Raw genomic sequence first — 20,612 nt, 5'->3', positions numbered from 1 at the left:
CAGGGGGAGAGACAGGCAGAGAGAGAGGGAGAAATAGGGAACCCAATGCAGGGCTTAATCCCAGAACCCTGGGGTCATGACCTGAGCCAAAGACAGATGCTTAAGGACTCAGCCACCCAGGCAACCTGTTTACTTATTTCAGAGAGAGAGGGAGAAAGCAAGGGGATGGGCAGAGAGAGAAAATCTCGTGCAGGCTCCCCACTGAGCTGAGTGTGGAGCCCCACATGGGGCTTGATCTCATGACTCTGAGGTCATTACCTGAGACAAAACCAAGAGGCAGATGCTTAACTGACTGAACCTCCCAGGCGCACATTCTCTTCTCCACTTTCAGACAAAGATAGCTTTCCTGAGCATTTTTTACAAAATAAGACAAATTTGGGGGTGCCTGGGTAGTTCAGTTTGTTAATCATCTGCCTTTGGCTCAGGTCATAATCCTGGGGTCCTGGAATCTACCCCAAGTCGGGCTCCTGGCCCAGTGGGGAGTCTGCTTCTGCTTCTCCTTTTCCCTCTGACCCCCTCCCTGTTCATTCTCTCTCTCTCAAATAAATAAATAATTTTTTTTAAAAAAAAGACAAATTTTCAAGAAATCAATACTTGTCTCTTGGAAGAGTATGAAACTAACAGTCTTAAATATCCTTTGGCCAGGGATACCTGGGTGGCTCAGTCCGTTAAGCATCTGCCTCCAGATCAGGTCATGACCCCAGGGTCCTCTAGGATAGAGTCCCACATCGGGCTCCCTGCTAGGTGGGGATCCTGCTTCTCCTTCTGCCTGCTGCTCCCCCTGTTTTTGCGCATGCTCTCTCTCTCTCTCTCTCTCTGACAAATAAAATAAATAAAATCTTTTAAAAAATATCCTTTGGCCAGAACATTATTTGATACTACTCTTAAGCCTATAGAATGAGAAGTTTCTAATCTGTGGAACTGATATGTCATGTCTCAGGGTAAAGTGAAAGTCTTACGAGAGACAGCTAACAAACCCAGATGATGATTACTTAACCCTAGGGTTTTGGTATACCAATTGCTTATTAATATGAACTTCTCATTCTTTGCCTTTGAACCAAAGTAGGCTTTCTTTGCATTCATTTCTTTTTCTTTTTCTTTTTTTTTTTTTTTTAATTCATGCCATTTGTCCTCAGGCCCATGTTGTCTGGTAGGAGATGCCTAACAGGGGCTTGCTTGGTTTTACTACTGATTTAATGAAGTTTGTAGGATGAATTTTGTGGTATGGATTCATGTTACTGTATTTTCCAATTAAAAAACCAAAATGGCACAAACACACTTTCGTCCTAGATGACGGCTACACTCAGAAACTTGGTTGATTCACCACTAGCAAGAAGTAAGTTGCTGAGCATCAGTGCCCTTCCCCAGCTCTGCACGGTGATGGGACAATACATGGCTGACAAGGATGTCTGCACCAATATTGCCAGAATATTCAGGTAGGTGGACTAGGAAAATGAAGTAACCTTAAACAAGTACTAAGGCTTAAATTTGGAGTTATCTTTAATATTCGTGTGTGTGCAGCTTGCAAGGAATCCCATTTTTGCTTCTTACTTTCCCCAGACCAAAAAAAAAATCTAGTGGCCCACGTTCAAAATAAATGATGTAAAACTAATGACCCCATTTCCCGTGTATTCCTAATGTGATTCTAAACTCATCCATTGTAAGTCACCTTAGTTCTTTGGTGAGTTGTGAGTTATCCTGGGGTTTTCACAGGATAAACAAAAATTCCTCTTAGCTTATTGGAGCTAAAGAGCTGTATCACAAAACACGATGAACTTTCTAGTATACTTGGAAACAGTACTTAAGGATTATAATTCAAAAAGGGCAGCATTGCTTAGAAAGTCTGATCTGACCTGATTATTTGAGTTCGCTTGTGCGACTGAATTTGGGCTCATATACTCACTTGTCATGTTTACACTTCAAGCCAGAAGTGAGGACTGTCGGTATCCAGGTCGCTTCAAAGCAAGATGTTAAATTTCAGAACTGTCTTTATTTATTTATTTATTTTTTTAAAAGATTTTATTTATTTATTTATTTATTTATTTGACAGAGATCACAAGTAGGCGGAGAGGCAGGCAGAGAGAGAGGAGGAAGCAGGCTCCCCGCTGAGCAGAGAGCCCGATGTGGGGCTTGATCCCAGGACCCTGGGATCATGACCTGAGCCAAAGGCAGAGGCTTTAACCCACTGAGCCACCCAGGCGCCCCCAGAACTGTCTTTAAATTATGCATTTATATTTCCTCTCTCACTGCTCCTTGCCCATGTTTTTACATAATTATCATTCTCAAGAGACCTGGGCCTTTTTAAACTTCACTGTAGTTGTTTAGTAAAATAGAACATTCTCTGAAGACCCATCGGTAACTGACCCTGGGATGAGGATGGGAGTCCAGATTTGACTTTTTTAGCCCTGTGCTTTCCCTTCTGGGTACTTAGCACTCCCATTTTGAAATGCTATAAAATCATACATTTTGGTTTTGTATCTGGTGGCGTGCAGGGATTCAATTTAATTTTTTTCCCATATGGCTAGTCAGTTGTCCCAGCACCTTTTATCAGATATACCATTCTCCCCAACTCCTCCCCCGCCCCACCGGTGATTCTAAGAACTTAGTTATTCAAACATGAGATTCCATATACTTGTAGGTCTGTTTCTGGGCATTCTGGCCCATCCTCAGATCAGTACCGCACTGTCTTTACTGTTATAGATCGAAGTCTTGCTATAAGATAAGATAAATCCTGGGGCCCCTGGGTGGCTCAGTGGGTTAAAGCCTCTGCCTTCGGCTCAGGTCATGATCCCAGGGTTCTGGGATCAAGCCCCGCATCGGGCTCTCTGCTCAGCAAGGAGCCTGCTTCCTCTTCTCTCTCTGCCTGCTTCTCTGTGATCTCAGTCTGTCAAATAAATAAATAAAATCTTAAAAAAAAAAAAGATAAGATGAATCCCTCACCCCTTTTCTCCTTTAAGATCCAAATTCTTCCCTCTTTCTCAAGAGTTGGAGAATCAGCTAAGGTTTGTGGTAGGAACTTTAGGGTTTTTCTTGGAATAACACTGGGTATGTAGAGCAACTGTGATGCAAGTGAAGAGAACGGACATATTTATGATACCGAGTCTTCTACCGATAAACATTTATGATATTTTCTTTTATATCTTCCCATAAAATTTTATAATTTTCTCCAAAAAGATTTTGTACATCTTTTATTAGATTTATCCCTTCATGGCTTTTGCTGCAACTATGAATACAGTCTTTTAAACATATTTTTAAAGGGGATTAAGAAGTACAAATTTCTATTTATAAAATAAATAACTCACAAGGAAGAAAAGTACAGCATAGGGAATATAGTCAATAATTTCATAATAACTTTGTATGGTGACAGGTGACGACTACACTTATCATGGTCAACGTGTCATAATGTATAGAATGTTGAATGACTATGTCATATACCTGAAATTAACACAGTAGCACATGCCGACTATATAATATGTGTATAAAATACTTCCTAATAGGTTGTTGCTGGTTTATATAAGTAGTATTGATGTTTGCTTATTAATCTTTACCAAGGAATCTTGAAATTTAGGGCCAAGAGCTAGTCTGTAGATTCTCTTGGATTTTCTAGGCAATTTGTCTGCAAATAAAAATAATTTGTTATTTTTTCCCCCAATTATTACAACTCTTTCGTGCTGTCCCACCTCTTCCTTACCACCTTGCTCAGGATGTCCCATTGAAAGCTGTAAGAGTGTTGGACCTGCTGCCTTGCTCCTGACTTCAAAGAAAATATTTTTGTGGTTTTACCAATTAAAAGTAATATTTATTGTAGGTTTTTGTGTGTACCCTTCAGAAGGCTAGGGAAGAATTTTCTCACACTAATGGATGTTAAATTTTCTTGAATGCTTGCCCTGAATCTATTTGACTATGTGGATTTTCTTTTTTTAGTTCATTAATATAGTAGATCACAGATTAATAGATTTTCTCATGTTAAGCCACTATATACCTGCTAGGTTTAATTGGCTAATATTTTATTCAAGACTTTTCATCTGTGAGTTAGATTAACCTGTACTTTTCCTTTTTCATATTGTCCTTGTCTGGTTTTAGTATCAAGTTTATTCCAGCCTCATAAAATGAATTGTGAAATAGTCCCACTTTTTCTCTTTCCTAAAAGAATTTGTGAAAATGAAACTTACCTGTTTTTTGAAAAATTTGTAGAACTTTTTTGAAAATCTATTTTGTCCTGGTGGGTGTGTCTGCACACATTCATGTGTGATTGTCACTGACTACTGATTCACTTTCTTTAATGGTTATATATTTGTTGTATTCTCTATTGTACTGGGGTTAGTTTCAGAAAGTTATATTTTTATAGGAATCTGCCCATTTTATCTAAGTTTTCAAACAATATAAAGTCATTCCAAATATTATCTTATTATCCTTATAATTTCTGTTGCATTTTGAATCATGTCCCCTTTTATTCTTTAACTAATAATATTTACTACTACTATTTTTTTTTAAGATTTTATTTGTTTATTTGACAGAGAGGGAGAGCACAAGTAGGCAGAGAGGCAGGCAGACAGAGCAGGAGGAAGCAGGCTCCCTGCCGAGCAGCGAGCCCAATGTGGGGCTCGATCCCAGGACCCTGAGATCGTGACCTGAGCTGAAGGCAGACGCTTAACCCACTGAGCCACATAGGCGCCCCTACTACTAATATTATTTAAGAAATACTTAGATAACGACTATCAAATGCTGGGCAGTGTTCTGAGCACTTTCCAAATATGAAATTATTTATTCCTTATAACAACTTTAAAGGTGGGTACTATCCTTATTGTCTTCATTTCATATATAAGGAAACTGAGTCATGCAGAGGCTTAGTACTGTTCTCAGTATCACACAGTTGGAAATCAAACCAGGCCATCTGTCTGGCTCTGGAAGCCATATATTTAAGCACTAGGTCACACTGACTCTGCATTGTTTATACTGATTTTCACTCCTTTTGATTGCATATGATGTTTCTCCTTTTTTTCTGGGTCAGTCTTGCCAAAGATTTGCTAATGTTAATAATTTTGGTAAAGTATCAGCAGATTTCTTGATCCAATCCATTGTATGTTTGTTTTCTATTATATTCCTTCTGTCCTCATCTGTATCAACCCTTTTCTTCTACTACCTTTGGATATATTATATTTTTCTTCTGTTTTAGTTAGAAATTTCATTCCTTTTTAAAAATCCTTCTGAAGACTAGAAATTTTCTTTTAAATGGTGCCAAAAAGCATTTCCTTTAAATGCTTTAAATGGTGTATCTCACAAATTTTGATTTGTGGGGTTTTTTGTTTTTGTTTTTTTTAGTTACTCGGGTCTCCGTGTTTTATTTTTAAATCTTCAGGTTTCTTTGTCCCATAAGTTATGTTCTTAAGTTTTCAAAAGTAAGTGTTCTAAGATATGTATTCTTTTTTTTTTAATTATTTTTATTAACATATAATGTATTATTAGCCCCAGGGGTACAGGTCTGTAAATCGTCAGGCTTACACACTTCACAGCATTCACCATAGCACATACCCTCCCCAATGTCCATAACCCAACCACCCTCTCCATAACTCCCCCTCCCCCCAGCAACCCTCAGTTTGTTTTGTGAGATTAAGACTCTCTTATGGTTTGTCTCCCTCCCAATGCCATCTTGTTTCATTTTTTCCTTCCCTGCCCCCCCCAAACCCCCCACCCTGTCTCTCAAATTCCTCATATCAGAGAGATCATGTGATAATTGTCTTTCTCTGACTGACTTATTTTGCTCAACGTAATACCCTTTAGTTCCATCCACGTTGTTGCAAATGGCAAGATTTCATTTCTTTTGATGGCTGCATAGTATTCCATTGTATATATGTACCACATCTTCTTTATCCATTCATAAGATATGTATTCTTACGTTGATTTCCTAACTTAATTGTTCTTTGACCAGAGAATATAAGCTGGAAGACACTTCTCTGAAAATTTACTGAGACTTGTTAATGGCTTCGTACAAGGTCACGTTTTTACAATACTGATGATGTTTTACCTATTAATCTATCACTTAATGAGAGATTTAGGAACATCTCCCAAGTTGATATAGGTTTGTCAGTACTGCCTTGTGGGTTTTGGTTGGTTGCTTGTTTGCATGCCTTCAAAATTTTGAATCTGTTTTCAAGGTTTTTAACTTTCAGGACATTTTGCCTCTTATCACTGTATCACTATTAAACAGTTCAACATTTGTTTCTGATGGGGTCCCAGGGGATTCAGTGGTTGGTATCTAAACAGAATTTGTGTAAATTTCTTAGCTTGTGTTTTCCGAACCACGTGTATGGTGTAGATTCACACTGAATACATGTATCAGAGACTTCAGGTTTCTCTTTTTCGAAGGATCCCCTCTGGCCCTCACCTCCATGCCCCCAGAGTCTAGAGCAGACAGCAAGCCTCCTTGTGTCTTCTCTGGAATGGCGTGCGGAGTATTTCTAGCCTCTTTTTCAGGCACGGGCAACCCTTTGAACATCTGCATTTGGAGTAACTGTATGTATATTTGAACTTAATGAGAAAAAAAAAGTTTATTTTTATTTTCCCATTTGGCATTTCTGCAGCAAACTTACTTCTTACCATGACTGCTGTGTAGCCTTGGCCAACTACTCCAGATGTTACGCCTTGTTTTTGAAACTGATAAACAAATACCAGAAGAAACAGGTCAGTTCTTCATGCATATAATTCTTCAGAATGTCTTTGCATTGGTGTGTTCTTATGAGCTCATGTTGGGTAGTCTTATGTTTTGAAGGTACCAGTTTCTTTGAGAAGCTTCCATCTGTTGTGTTCATGGGTGGACCAAGAAGACTATTACTTGTAGGAGTTGAAGAGGGAGTAGTTTGAGGCAGAAAGGGCTACAACAGGATGGTTGATGTGGTAGGATTCCTGGTTTAGGGAAGAGGGTTGGTGCACAGTGTCGTTCCTCCCAGTGATTTATAGACCCTTACTTGAGAATCCTCTTGGGGTGGGATGGGGTCATTTTCAGGACCCATCCTCAGCCTGCTCAGTCAGATGGGTGGGGAGAGGCCTGGCCATCTGCACTTCAATGAGGACCACTGGAACCTCTGATGCAAAGTACAGTTTGGGAACCCCGACAATGGGTAGACTCTACAGATTCTTCTAGCCCTGAAATTCTTTAATTCTTTGACACTTTAATATTTAGAAGATGAAATTCTTCCAAAGTAAGGTAAGTATCAGAAAGAAAATAATTTGGGGTTAATGGATCAGGTAAAAGTGTATATATAGTTGTTTAAAAGAAGGAAGAAGTCACAAATGACTCCATAAAATCATAATAGTACAAACATTAAGTTTTATTATAAGTTCTTGAATATTCATTAAATGCAGTTTATTTTTATTCAGCTTTATAAATGCTTAAGGTGACATCAGCTCTTTAGTGAGACGTTTTATACATGAACACAATATATATTCATTTCAAATATGGTAAAATTTCAGAATCACTACATTTAAAACCAAGTAATTTATGTGTATACTAGGACTATTTTAATATAAAGCTTTGTGTTTATTTATATTGGACATCTCAAAACCACCTCAGAATATAATCCCTGTTTGCCACAAATAGCATGTAACTTATTTTTACCCAGCCCAGTACTTCTGCTGAGAATGACTAAATTTGTCAGATTTGATGCTATTATTAGCTGATTTATTAAAAGGTTACTAGTCTCTTTTTGGTTATACAGATGTCAGAGAAGTTTCTATTCTCATATTATACCATGACTACAGCTTGAAGATGATAAAACCTTGCTTAAAGTGTTAAGTTTTCATTTAGATTTTAAGCAGTGATTTACAAATATGCACTTGAGTTTTTGATTCTGAGTATTTGGGCTGCAAATGCTTTTCCCTACATATTTTGTGTTTTCTCTAAATTATACACTTTGAAGGATTTCAGGGTATAAGAATTTGCTATGTCAGTGGAAGAATCGATTTGATTAATCTACCTGAAAGTATTCTCAATCTGAAGTGTCCATTAAACATTTATTAATCTAGAATTTGGTACAATATATTATCTGAACTGTAATCTTTGGACAAGTGACTTACTCCAGCAGAAAACTTAGGCACTCATATTCTTGGTTGTCTTTTTTAAGGAAAAAAATAAAATGGTAGAAAAGATACTTTACTATAGCATTAAAAGAATTCTTTTAGAACCTGTACCTAAAAAGTTAAGTTATAGATTTTATTTTGAAGTGTTATTTTGTGGACTTTCTTTGTAATTTTATTTTGTCATCATTATTCTCTTTTGCTTTGGTGTTTTGATCATGGGTGATTTAGATAACTAGAACTGGAGAAGACACCTTTGCTTGCACTAGAATTTTCAAAAGTCGGTGAAAGAAAACATTTCTGTTTAACAGTTTGATTTCAAGTTATGTCAGAACCTGTAATTCTTTAAAAAGGAAGAAAACCTATCAGTTCAGTGCTAACAAATAGCCCTGTTGTTTTGTAGCATTACTAGTAATAGCTGTTTGTTTTTCTGACTAGCTTGGATGATGGCCATGTTTAGTAGACAGATCCCCTGGTATCTTGCCAATATGAGACACTTTTGATGTCAACATAGTTAGGAGTATGCTTTTTCTGGTTCAAGGGATGAACCATCTTAAACTTTAATTGGCAAAAATTTTTACCACGCCTCTTAGTGAACTATTTTTCACTTTGGACCAATAGTTATCTGTAAAGCAAAATTGGTGTTTCAGAGCCATATTTTTCCTCTGTTGATCTATATGATAATTTTGTGTTCCTGTTAAAATTATTTTGTTCAGAAGAATGAAGAACTCCTTGCAAACTATGTGCAGTACATATTGTTTCCAGAACCATCAAAGAAATGCATAACTTATTAAATTATTTTTATCATTGTAGTAAAAATAATATTCAGGGGTGCCTGGGTGGCTTAGTCAGTTAAGCGTCTGCCTTTGGCTCGGGTCATGATCCTGGGGTCCTGGGATGGAGTCCCACATCGGGCTCCCTGCTCAACGGGGAGTCTGCTTCTCCTTCTGCCTCTCTCCCTGCTCATGTTCTCTCTCTCTCTCTCACTTTCTCTCACTCTTTCTCACTCATATAAATAAATAAAAACTTTAAAAAAATCATATTCAGATATATTGTATATTTCCTTATCTTCTTAAAGGTACTAAAAATAATTTAACCTCTTTTTTTTTTAATTATTTTTATTAACACATAATGTATTATTTGCCCCAGGGGTATAAGTCTGTGAATCATCAGGCTTACACATTTCACAGCACTGACCATAGCCCATACCCTCCCCAATGTCCAAACCCAGCCACCCTATCCCTACCTAATTTAACCTCTTCTTTTTTTTTTTTTTTAAAGATATTTATTTATTTATTTGACAGACAGAGATCACAAGTGGGCAGAGAGGCAGGCAGAGAGAGAGAGAGGGGGAAGCAGGCTCCCTGCTGAGCAGAGAGGCTGATGCGGGGCTCGATCCCAGGACCCTGAGATCATGACCCGAGCCGAAGGCAGAGGCTTAACCCACTGAGCCACCCAGGCGCCCCTAATTTAACCTCTTCTTGATGCCCAAGGTCAATATTATAAGTATTACTCACTGCTCTAGAGGCTATCTCTCCCATCCTGGGAGCATGAGTCTGTTGATGAGATTCTTTAAATGTCTGTGCCTTCTTTTTGTAGATCTCTCTCTCTTCCCTTTCTACTGATTGTTAACTCTGCCTTTGGTAATCTTCACTTACATTTTGTGATTATTTCCTTGCAGTTAGGAGAGGAAACTCACAGTAAAACTTGTTAAAAGTATCACTTAAAGAAGCCTTAAATACAATTGAATATGAACGGGCTCTTAATGAGGGGACCTGAGGGGACTCTTAGATGAAATAGCCCTTGTCATTTCTCATCTTCAAGGGCCAATTAGTAGTACAAGATGTAGCTCTCATGTCCCCTCCCTTATGAAGCTTTTGAAGACCCTCAGCTCCTCCCACATCTGTGCATCATTTTAAAGATTCAAACATAGCCAGTACACCCAGCTAGCACACCCAGAGCTAAGGATGTCCCAAGCAGAATGTCCCTAGTCTTAACCACTTCACGGTAATTAAGAAAAATTATTCAAAACTTAGAAATAAGATGCTGGGCTGGGAGGCTACATGTCCTGACAAAGTCATGCTGGGGAACTGTTTAATTCTCCAGGAGAATGTATCTGTGTTTAAACTTGCTATTTACTATTTGATTAGAACCCAGGCCCTGTAAAGTACACATTAATTTGTAGATTTTTCTCTGGTAGACAAGATAACCTCAAAAGTTATGATTGTATGACCCTGGGGGCTATTAGCCAGGTGCGTATCTAACCTAGTAATCGAAGATTCTTTTTAATGCTTGTAAGCACCCAATTCTTTAATTGTTCTTGGAGCCAACTTAACCATTGTATTGGCTCCCTCATTAATGAGATAAGTAATTTTTTTAATGTGTTAATTTTATATCTGTATGAGAGTCATGTTGTTAACTCTTCAAAAATTCTACATTGACTCTGTGCCGTGTTTTACTTATCCTAAAGAATGAAATGTTTACAGTTTTGATCTCTGATTTTTTTTTTTTTAGTAAGAAAAACAGACACATAATTTATATTATATTTAGAAGAGCAGGGTAATTGTTCAGGCCATAAGGAAGTAGTTTTGTGTCCCAACTACTTCCTAAAATCATTAACCAAAAGCTCCATACTCCATAGGTCTTTATAAATATTTCTTTTGTGATTCTCCAAATAGTTGTTTTTTGTGTAGCTGCCTCGCCCACTACTGGGAAAATTCCTGAAGGACACAGGCCTTGTTTTGATAAACCTGAGATGATGCTTGGTGTACTAGACGCATGACAAAATGCTGAAAGAATGAATTTTGAGTATTTGAAATGCTTTGGAATCCATAAAGCATGATAAAATATTTCTTCTAGTATTCTAGTACTTCTTCCTTAAATATTTACTTTCCTTTTCCTGCTTTGGAGGAAGAAATAATAATAATTTTTTCCCCACATTTTTCACATTGGTGAACTGCATTACAGAGAACTAAAACAGAAGTAAGGGATTTTAAATTACTTCAGACCAGGATAGCGTCTTAGGTTCATGTTCCCAAATGGCCAGGTGAATATGATTTGTATTTCCTTTCTTTTAGAAATAAAAGTAAATCCAGAAAACCCACACCAGGCATGTTCTGCTGGGAATGTATTAATCTGCAGTGGCTAAAAACTGCTACACCTGAGATTTATTTGGATGTTGAGGCTTTGAACTAATCTTTGGAAAACCCACCAGGCCTCCAGCAACTTACAGAATTGTTAGTTCCTATAATTTTTATTTTATTTTATTTTATTTTATTTTATTTTATTTATTTTCAGTGTTCCAGAATTCATTGTTTATGTTTACAAAAATCCTAGATTAAGTTGGGCTGTAGATGTATACTTTGGAAGGCTGGTAGTCTCTTAATAGACATAGCTATCACCAAGCGATTAAAGAAGCAGGAGGAGTCTATATACCTTATCTTTCTTCTGAGGGGTCAGTATTAACTTTATCTTAAAAGTCTGAGGGCTACACTAGGAATCAGCAGAGATTTCATTTTTCTGAGATTAATTTTTAAAGCAAAGAGTGTTCATGTCTAAGCATTTTTTTCCAAGAATACAGAATAAAAATTAAAAAAATAAAAAAAAAGGAAGGAAAAAGAAAGAGCCCTCTGCATACCTCCTTAAGTGATTTTATCAAGCTGGTGAGGAGCTCTGTAGGAAACTGTGTCAGCCACTTCCATGGTCCAGCAAGGGGGAAATTCTGTTTTGACTCAGGTAGTGCCAGAGCTGATGGCTGCTGGGAGAAGAAGAATATTTCCTCCCCATATCTGCTGATTTTCCCACTGAAGGAAAAAAAAAAAAAAGAAAGGAAGGAAGGAAGGAACAAATTTTGCATGAGAAAATGACAAAGGTTAAAAAAAAAACAAGAATTCCCTCTTTTTTTTTCAAACATTATTCATATTCATCTCTTATCAAGGTAAAGTCTGACTTCTGCATATAAGACCGGGTCTTTTTAAAATGCACCTGATCTATGTTTATCAGGTCAGTGATAATGAAGGGTTGAGGGGCATTTTCACTTTTATATTCTACACCTCTGTGTTGTGAAAATCTGTTACAAGGAACATGGATTTTATTTTTTAAAGTGATATTATAAAAACAGAGAGTAGGTCTTAAGATGGAGAGATTTCTAATTCTTTCTTGATAATAGCTCCTAAATGATCATCAGAATCACCCGGGGAGCTTTAAAAATACACATTCTCAGGGCCCCACCTGTGGAGATTCTGGTTCTGGGCTGGAATGGGGCCCCAAGGCCTATTTTTAGAGGTCGTCAAGTGATTGAAATGCATAGCAGCTTTGGGAACCCTGTGGTATAACTTATTAAAACAATTTCTCCAACATCGACAGCGGAGAGTTTCTATAAAATCTCAAGAGATTTTAACGTGATGAATCAGATCAGCCACACAGGGTCAGTCTTTCTCTGAGGGGCCTGCGCCGACAGTGCATCTCCCTTGCAAAGTAGGAGCCAGACTAGCAAGACAAAGCAGGTGCTGATTGGGAAAGGTTTCCCCAGCAAGCGGGCATAACCGGCCCTTTCGCTTTTTGCACCAAGAGCTGAAGGCTTTCTTAGCTAGAGAAAATGAGATGGTTTATTAGACGCTTCCATGAATTCCCCCCACCTCGCTGGACTTGTGTCAAAACGTCTAGTCCTGGATAAAAGAAAACAAACAAAAAAGGAATCCTGGGACCACTCCCAGGGGTAAGACTGACAGTGCTTAACAGCACGGCATCGCCTTGGTGAGTTTTCAGGCGTGGGTTGGGATGAACCACTCAAGAGAGGCAAGTTCAGTTTTTCTCCTGCAGGACCCTCGGAATGGCCTCAACCTCAGGTAACTAGACAAACTCTGAGTTGCGGATTTGCACTGAGCGAAGTCACCCCCAGATTTTATTGATAAAGGAATCACCAAATGTTCCTGCTGATGTCCTGCTCTGAGAAAGTTCAGTGTAGACCCATATCTAAACTTCGTAAGTTTGCAGCAGATACATCTGAGGAAGACTCGTGCGTGTACAAAACATGGCCGAGTTGGCTCCAGCCCTCTTTGCACACAGCCCTCCAGTGAGGTGGGCCTGTCTGTGGCAGACGATTGTGGTACCAGCCAAGGTTTCTGGTTTTTCAACAGTCTCAGAGAAAAGGAATCCACTCCTCCCAGCTCTTACAAAGGACTTCCTCAGGGAGAACAAGGGAAACGTCTTTGGCTCCTGTCTGAGGAGGTTAACTGGTCCAAGATCCACGGTACGACTCATAACTCCGGTTCCCACACACACACATGGAGACCAAAGCACAACATTTCAGGCAGCTTGATGCCGCCCGAAAGCTAATCTGTAGCACGAGGTAGAGCAGCTATTACAAATGCTAACCCAAACTCGATTAAATGACACGTCTCATTTCAGAAATGTGCACATATTGTATGCTTTATGGTGTAAACTGCATTTGGTAGAAACCAAAGGTACCAACAGATGGTTCTCGTAACGCAGGAACGAGCAGCGTCGGCAACATCCTTGCAAACCGGGGCCTACTTCTAAAGGTGCCTCTGACGTCAGCGTCGCCGCAGTTAGCTTCTCCACAAGTACGCTTGGGTTTGTTTTCTGGAAGAACATGAAGGGATTTTCCCCACTTCTTCTGGAAATATCTTTTGGGCAGGAGATCCGATAAAATGCCTCCAAGAAGCTTTGTAAGATGGGCAATATTTCACAGAGGTCATGGTCCAGAAACAATAACCTTTATCTGCATTCCCATCACTTGCACCCATCGAGCGAGCAGCTGCCTGTCTAACCCTCTCCATTTTTAGATGGGGTCAGTTTCTTGTTTGTTGTTTTTTTTTTAAACCGGAACTTCCAGAGGCAGGCCAGTCATCAGAGTACTCACAAACACTGTCTGGGAATCGCCCGACGTGTCCTTGCTTGTGCCGCTTTCAAAGTCAGGCCTCCCTCATTCCATTTGGTCTTCTTTCCAGCGAAGCGGTCATGTTCAGCCTCACACGCACAGTGAGCACCGTCTGATCTGGAATGCTTGGAAATGGCCGTGTTGACCGCGGCCTGGAATGTCTACAGAGTGTGGGCTGACCTCACCACCGTCTGCCGTCTTTCTAGCTGTTTCCTCCTTAACGCAACCACAGGGGTGCAGCCATCCAGAGATAATGTGCCCTCTCTCTCCGCTCCGTCTTGTGCGGGGCTGGTGAGGATGGGCCAGGAAGGCACCTCCACCCCTTCCCCTGGAGCCTTTATATGGCAACTTGGCTCCCAGCTCGCCCTCGGCCTCCCGCCTGGCAGGAGCGGGCCCGTGGCTCTCTTCCCAGCCCCTCTGCAGGCACATTCCCAGTGGGTACTGCGAGCATTTGGCTACGCTCGCTCCTTTTATCAGCCTTGGCCTTGGTCTGCACTCCTGACCAGGCACGCAGCACAATAAGCCCTCAGCGTGTTCATTCTTTCCAGCTCCTGCTGCTTTGCCCTTGTGGAACTGGCTCTTCCCCCATGCAGCACAGAACCCGGACGCCTGATTTATGTCTGCGGACTTTAAAAAGAACAGAGCCCAGTGAAATTCTAGCCCTGCCTGGTGCTTTGGAGTGATCCAGGAGCACGTAGCCGGGGCTTGATAAATGACTGCCGATGGGGTGAATAGATGAGGCATCAAGTGTGGTGTCTTCTGGTTTGATCGTCCACTTAGACCCTGGGTTTCGAGTCTCCAGCATCTTGGATTCTTCCGTCTTGTACAGGTCGGCACTTCTACAAACCGCTGACCCACCTTCAGGACCCCAGGGTTAATTAGCATTTTTGCAGGAACGCAGTCTGCCTGCCACGTGGGTAAAACTGATCTGTTCTTCAAGCCACCTGTAAGTTTGATTCACATGGACGATTCATGTTGACCTTTCGTTTGAGGCTGGGAATTTGGGTAAATGTGGCAAATTGCAAATTTAGCTCTCAGATCCACGTTGCATGAGAAACTCCTAACCCAATTTTAAATGGGGGCACCATGAAGATCTTTGTAAAATGTTTTTCTTTACTCGCTAGATGTGGTTCTCTCCTAAGTAAGTGGCATCTGCTGACCATGATTTATTTGTTCTGGGATAGTTTGATATGGTTCCTTCCCTGGGGTTGGCGTGATGCACACCAGTTATTTTAAGGCTGGGTAGGAAGGGTGTGGGCCTCAAGGAGGAATATGTTCGCTTTGGCTGCCCGTGGCCAGGGCTAATAACGTGAGGTCATTGTGGAACTGGTCGCACGGGGCCAGATGGTGCATCAGATGCTAGCTTCGACATTTACTAGACAGTGCATGTTTTTGAGCAAGGGGATGATGTAAGAGCCTTAGGAAGTCGTGTTAATGTTGATCCCAAAGGAAGGACCCCATCAAGGGTCTGTGGCAGGTGTCTATAGGCAGGGACCCCCTGGGGGGGCAGGCATAGGAAGGAGGGGCCAGGAAATTCTGAGATGGCAGAGCAAAGGGACCTCGGCGACTGGTTGATGAGGGGAGTGAGGAATCACAGATGTCCGTGGGGCCAAGTCTGGGGGACTGGATAGGTGAGGGTGATGGGGAAGGACAAGAAGGGCTGAAGGAGTTTGGGAATCTGTCTGTAAGGACAGGTGCTCCGAGTCCTGCCCCTTCTCACTGGGCTTGGACTTGGGGCTTGGTGAGTGCCAGGAAGCCTGAGTGTCCATGTCTCTGAGAAGGAAAGCCTCCTTCACTGACTTGAAGCCAGTCTCTCCAATGTGGAAATCAACATCAACGCGCCTGCCCCTTGCTTTTTGCAGTTAAAGCAATTTCATTTATAGCAGCACGGGCCCACTGAGACTGAGTACTGTGCTTGCTCGTGAGGAAGGATTTTCAAAACTAGGGAGAATATCCCACATGCTATGACTAGAAGGCACGTTGGAGGTCAGGGCTCTTGAGAGAGGCGGACCTGTTTGTCCGAGCTCTGGTTGGCCCCCGCTGTGGCTGGGCCGAGTCCATTTTTATGCACAATGAGAAAGTCCGTATGAACTGGTGATACTAGACTGCTTTCTTTGAGCAAAATTTTATCTCTTTGCTGTTTCAAAATTCATGGCTGGGGGTATAAATCTGCAACCTGGTATTAAATTTATTAAAAATGTTCCAGAAGTTCAGGGTTGATTTGTAGGGGGCTCTCCGAGACCGTCTGAGAATAAAGGAGCAAATCTGTACCTCGAAGGAGACCTGTCTACTGCTGAAACGATTTTCTGCTGTGGATTCAAGCCGTGGTCTCCACACATGGATACTTTGGGCCTTTGTCTAATTCTTCAAATCTTTATAGAATATTTAATCAAAGGGTACTCAGTGGAGTCAAGAAGGATTGGGCTGTGGGACAATAAACAACCTCTCTGTGCTGCAGTCCAAGGCAGTCCTCTGCACAGGGCCGACCACCCAGGGCTGGCCTCGGCCCCCTGGGGCCTCTCAGGGATTCCAGATGAGTCAAGACAAGCACCACCTCTGCCAGCCTCCTGGGAGACGGCTTCTATTTCGGACTCGTCCATGTTCCCTAGATCTGTAGAGAATAGAGTCGAGAAAGGTGGTGGAGGGGGACTGAAAAGCTGCCTGAGCCAACCCCGAGGAAGAGGACAGACCCAGTGAGCATAGCAGTTGCTGGAAGCTTGGTGCCGCAAGCCGCGCAATCTGCCATCCCCGTTTGTTGATCTCGCATGCCATCCTTCAGTTGGCACCATGGCTGCCAGGAACCACCCCCTCCTTTCTCCATCCGAAGGCAGGGAAAGAGGCATTGTGGCAGAGTTAACTCTTCCTGCCCCGAAGTCTAGAGTTTCTCCTTCCCCAGCCCCCCTGCCCCAAGTGGGGGGTTGGGAGGTTGGTAATCTGTGCCATGTTAGGATCCACACAGATATTAGAATCGAAGAATTTTAGAAGTCAAAGGGGCCGAGGGAATTTTTCCGAAGAAGAAAAGCAGCACTTTGTTGCCTCCAGATTGGACCGCACGCGGCAGGGGCTGGAGGTCACCTGAATTTGGAAGGACAGTGATCTCTAAGGAAAGCTGCCTTTTTCTCCGGCCTGGGATGATCTGGGCCAAACACTCCTGACAAGTCAGCAAGGACGGGTAGAGATGGCACAGGCCAGAGACACCTGCTACGGTCTACGAAGGAGGAAAACACACACAGGAAGGCAAAGGTGAAGAAGCAAGTCCTGGGAAGGGGGTGGGGCGGGGAGAGAAGAAATAATCCGGCATCCTTCCAAAGGCAGCTGTGACATTTAACAGGCTAAACTGAGTAGCCTGATGTGACTTAGCAGAAAGAATACCACTCCTTTTTCCATTTTTTTTTAAGAAGTCATTGAAAATCACATAGAAGGCCTTTCCTGTTTTGCTTACCATGCTTCTGAGGAGATGGGAGAGGGCTGCAACCTGGGACCCAGCGTGAGGTCCGGAAACGTCAACAGGGCTGTCCTGGGGTGTGTGCAGGAGGGACTACCTGGACTGCGGAGCGTGGGAACAGCACTGTTCAGAGGAAAGGGCTACAAGCTATCACTGTTAATGAACTAATTTGTATATCTGAATGCTTGGAACAGTGCCCGGCCCATCACACACGCCCTGGGTTCACTACTGCCGCTGTTACCACCATGACAGCTGACTACTGTTAAGTTTTCGGAGGCAGAACTCACATGGCGGGTCTTCACTCAGAAACCGTACCTCAAAGTTGATGCGAAAAGCTCCTCTTCCTCAGCTTAGGAAGCATAAAACGGAATAGCCTGGAGGAACCTAATTCTCAGAAATACCCTCTGTCCTGTTGGGAAAATGTCCTGCTTTTCCACTGGGTGTGGCCAGGGCGCAGGGGCGCTTTCCTTCCAGAACCCAGGGAGGAGCCTCTGCTCCTAGGAACGATGTGCAGTAGCCACTGGTTGTATGTGCGGAGACGGATGTTGCAACGGAACTGTGTGTGCTTGTGTGAGATGTAGGACCCACAGACTTCAGATTTTTCAGGGAACCATCTGGTGATCAGAGACCGACAAAGGGACCCCAGTTCCCAGGGAGGGGACTGTCCCAGGTCCTTTCTCAAGACCCGCTCCTTTCCACTGGCCAAACTGCCCCAGCCTCCCCTCCAGAGAGCCGTATTTTGAAATTACCTCCAACGGATCTGAATTCAACCTTACCCATAGTTGTTAGCCTCATCCTCGCAAATGGATTAGAACCTCTTCAGAGCCCCTTGTCCCATTTTTTTCCTGGGAGTGTATCCTCCCAGGCCCTCAGCATGGAGCGGTATCTAGGGACTGGCATTTGGGTCCTGGTGGCCCAGAAGCAGGTTCTCCCCACCGGATCACTGGCTGCTGTAGGTTGCCTGCCGAGCAGAGGTTTTTCCCAGTGTGAAGTCTCCTGGACCAGCTCCAGTTCTTGCTGGCGTGTTAGCCTTCGACTTTCCTCATGTTGACAAATGGTTCCCAGCTGCACAAGCCGCGGCCTCGCCTCTCCTTGGCCAGTGCCAGGGAAAACCTTTCTTTCAAGAACAAGCAGGAACAAGTTGGTGTTGGCCAAGTCACCCCAGGCAATTCCAGAAGTCTTGTCCTTTGTCTGTGACCCTCCGCTCTCTGCCACACGTGGTCCCTGCGCTGCCCACCCCCCAACCCTCAGGTCCCACCTAGACCTGGCTCCCTGATTAAAACAGGTCTAGGCCTCTGCACTTTGTCCCTCGTGGTTGGGCGGCTAATTACTACAGATCTGATAAACAAAGCTGGGTTTACTGGGAATCTCTCCTGGTGACGTATTTGCATTTTATTTTTATTTTACTTTTTTAAAAACTTGTATTTACTTATTTGAGAGACAGAGAGCACACACAAGCGGGGAAGGAGCAGAGGGAGAGGGACAAGCTGACTCCAAGCTGAGTGCAGAGCCCAGCTTGGGGCTAGAACTCACAACCCTGAGGTCATGACCTAAGCCAAAAGCAAGAGGAATCTTAAGGGGCTAAGCTACCCAGGCACCCCACATATTTGCTTTTTTTTTTTTTTAAGATTTTTTTGTGTATTTGAGACACAGTGAGAGAGGGAACACAAGCAGGGGGAGTGGGAGAAGGAGAAGCAGGCTTCCCACTGAGTGGGGAGCCAGACGTGGGGCTCGATGTGGGGCTCAATCCCAGGACCCTGGGACCATGACCTGAGCCGAAGGCAGAGGCTTAACGACTGAGCCACCCAGGCGCCCCACATTTGCATTTTATAAGGAGATAATTTCTTAACTGCTCTGCAAAAGACTAGGCAAAGGAGGTCCTTACAGGATAGGCCCTGTGGGAGTCAGGGCTTGGCTGTAGAAAGGACTCCAGGTCAGGGGAATCCTGGGTTCAAATCCTAACTCACTCCTCACTAGCTGTGTGACTAGGCAGCTTCTACAAACCCCAGTTTCTGTCAGATTACACAGCGCCTGGCACCCTGATAGCATCCAAATTGGTGAGAGCCCCTCCATGAGTGTCTCTTCAAAGTCCCTTCCTGGGGTCCCTGCATGGCTCTGTTGGTTAAGCATCTGCCTTCAGTTCAGGTTATGATCCCAGGGTCCTGGGATCGAGCCCTGAGCCCCACATCAGGCTCCCTGCTCAGTAGGGCTTCTGCTTCTCCCTCATCCTCTCCCTCCCCCTAGCTCGTGCACTCTCTCTCTCTCTCTCTCAAGTAAATAAATATAATCTTACAAAAAAAATAAAATCTCTTCCTCCCAGAGGAATTCCCTCACCATCCACGGGTAGCGGGAAGGCCAACTATATTCCGTCATCTGTCTGTTGTTGTAGAATTAAGAACATAATTGTTTTTGTATCCTGTTCAGTTGTAAATTGCTCTCAGCTTGGGATTTTTAGAAACATTTATTGTGAAATATAGCTGACTTGCAGAAAAGTGCATGAAACACACATGTACCATTTAGCAAATTGTGATAAAGGCGTCACCCATGTCGCCACTACCCTGGTCAAAGACGAGAAGTACTGCTTTAAAGTGGAACATTTATGACACAGTGATTCTCAGCTGAGGGTCACTTTGTCCCCAGCGGACGTTTAAACCTTTTTGGTTGTGGGGGCGCCTGGCTGGCACAGTTCGTAGAGCGTGCAGTTCTTGATCTTGGTGTCGTGAGTTCAAGCCCCGCATTGGGCGTGAAGCCTACTTAAAGCAATGGTTAACCCTTCTTGGTTGTGATGTCAATGGAGGCACTACTGGCATCTCTAGTAGGGGCCGGGGATGCCGGCTGCTAAACACAGCCCCCACAGCAAAGATTCTCCTGCCCCCCGAAGTCTGCGGAGCCTGGGTTGGGGAAGCCTGATGCAACACAATCTGATGAACCGCTGTGCAAAACATCTGGTTTCTGGAAACACAGTGCTTCCCTAGGAGGTGACCTCTTAGTGAAAGATGTAGGTGCTCAAGAAAGCTGTTAGTGTCGATACTTATACCTAACGTGTTATCAGTGATCCCATCCCACTCAACTAACTGTTCTCTCGGGGATTTAAAAAAAAAAAAAAAAAAAAAAAGCCAGCCAGAATTTCAGATGAAGGATCTGAAGTTAATAGCCCCTGCTAAGTACGTCCCTCAGTTTGTAGTCTCTCAC

The 20,612-nt window shown here is 42.7% G+C and overlaps 1 protein-coding gene across 1 annotated transcript in view; it reads left to right on the top strand.

Moving 5' to 3' along the window:
- Window positions 1-20,612, top strand: part of LOC111158300 (armadillo repeat containing 2) — a 108,457-nt gene that overhangs the window by 70,767 nt on the left and 17,078 nt on the right. Inside the window, exons 11-12 of the mRNA XM_022520247.1 lie at window positions 1,291-1,436; window positions 6,582-6,681. Coding sequence (XP_022375955.1) covers window positions 1,291-1,436; window positions 6,582-6,681 — 246 coding nt within the window. The remainder of the gene's footprint in view (window positions 1-1,290; window positions 1,437-6,581; window positions 6,682-20,612) is intronic.

Source organism: Enhydra lutris, unplaced genomic scaffold (assembly GCF_002288905.1).
Source record: "Enhydra lutris kenyoni isolate GAN:26980312 unplaced genomic scaffold, ASM228890v2 scaffoldscaffold58, whole genome shotgun sequence".
Taxonomy (NCBI): domain Eukaryota; kingdom Metazoa; phylum Chordata; class Mammalia; order Carnivora; family Mustelidae; genus Enhydra; species Enhydra lutris.
The sequence above is the reverse complement of the archived record's forward strand: the minus strand, read 5'-3'. Positions and strand labels throughout refer to the sequence as shown.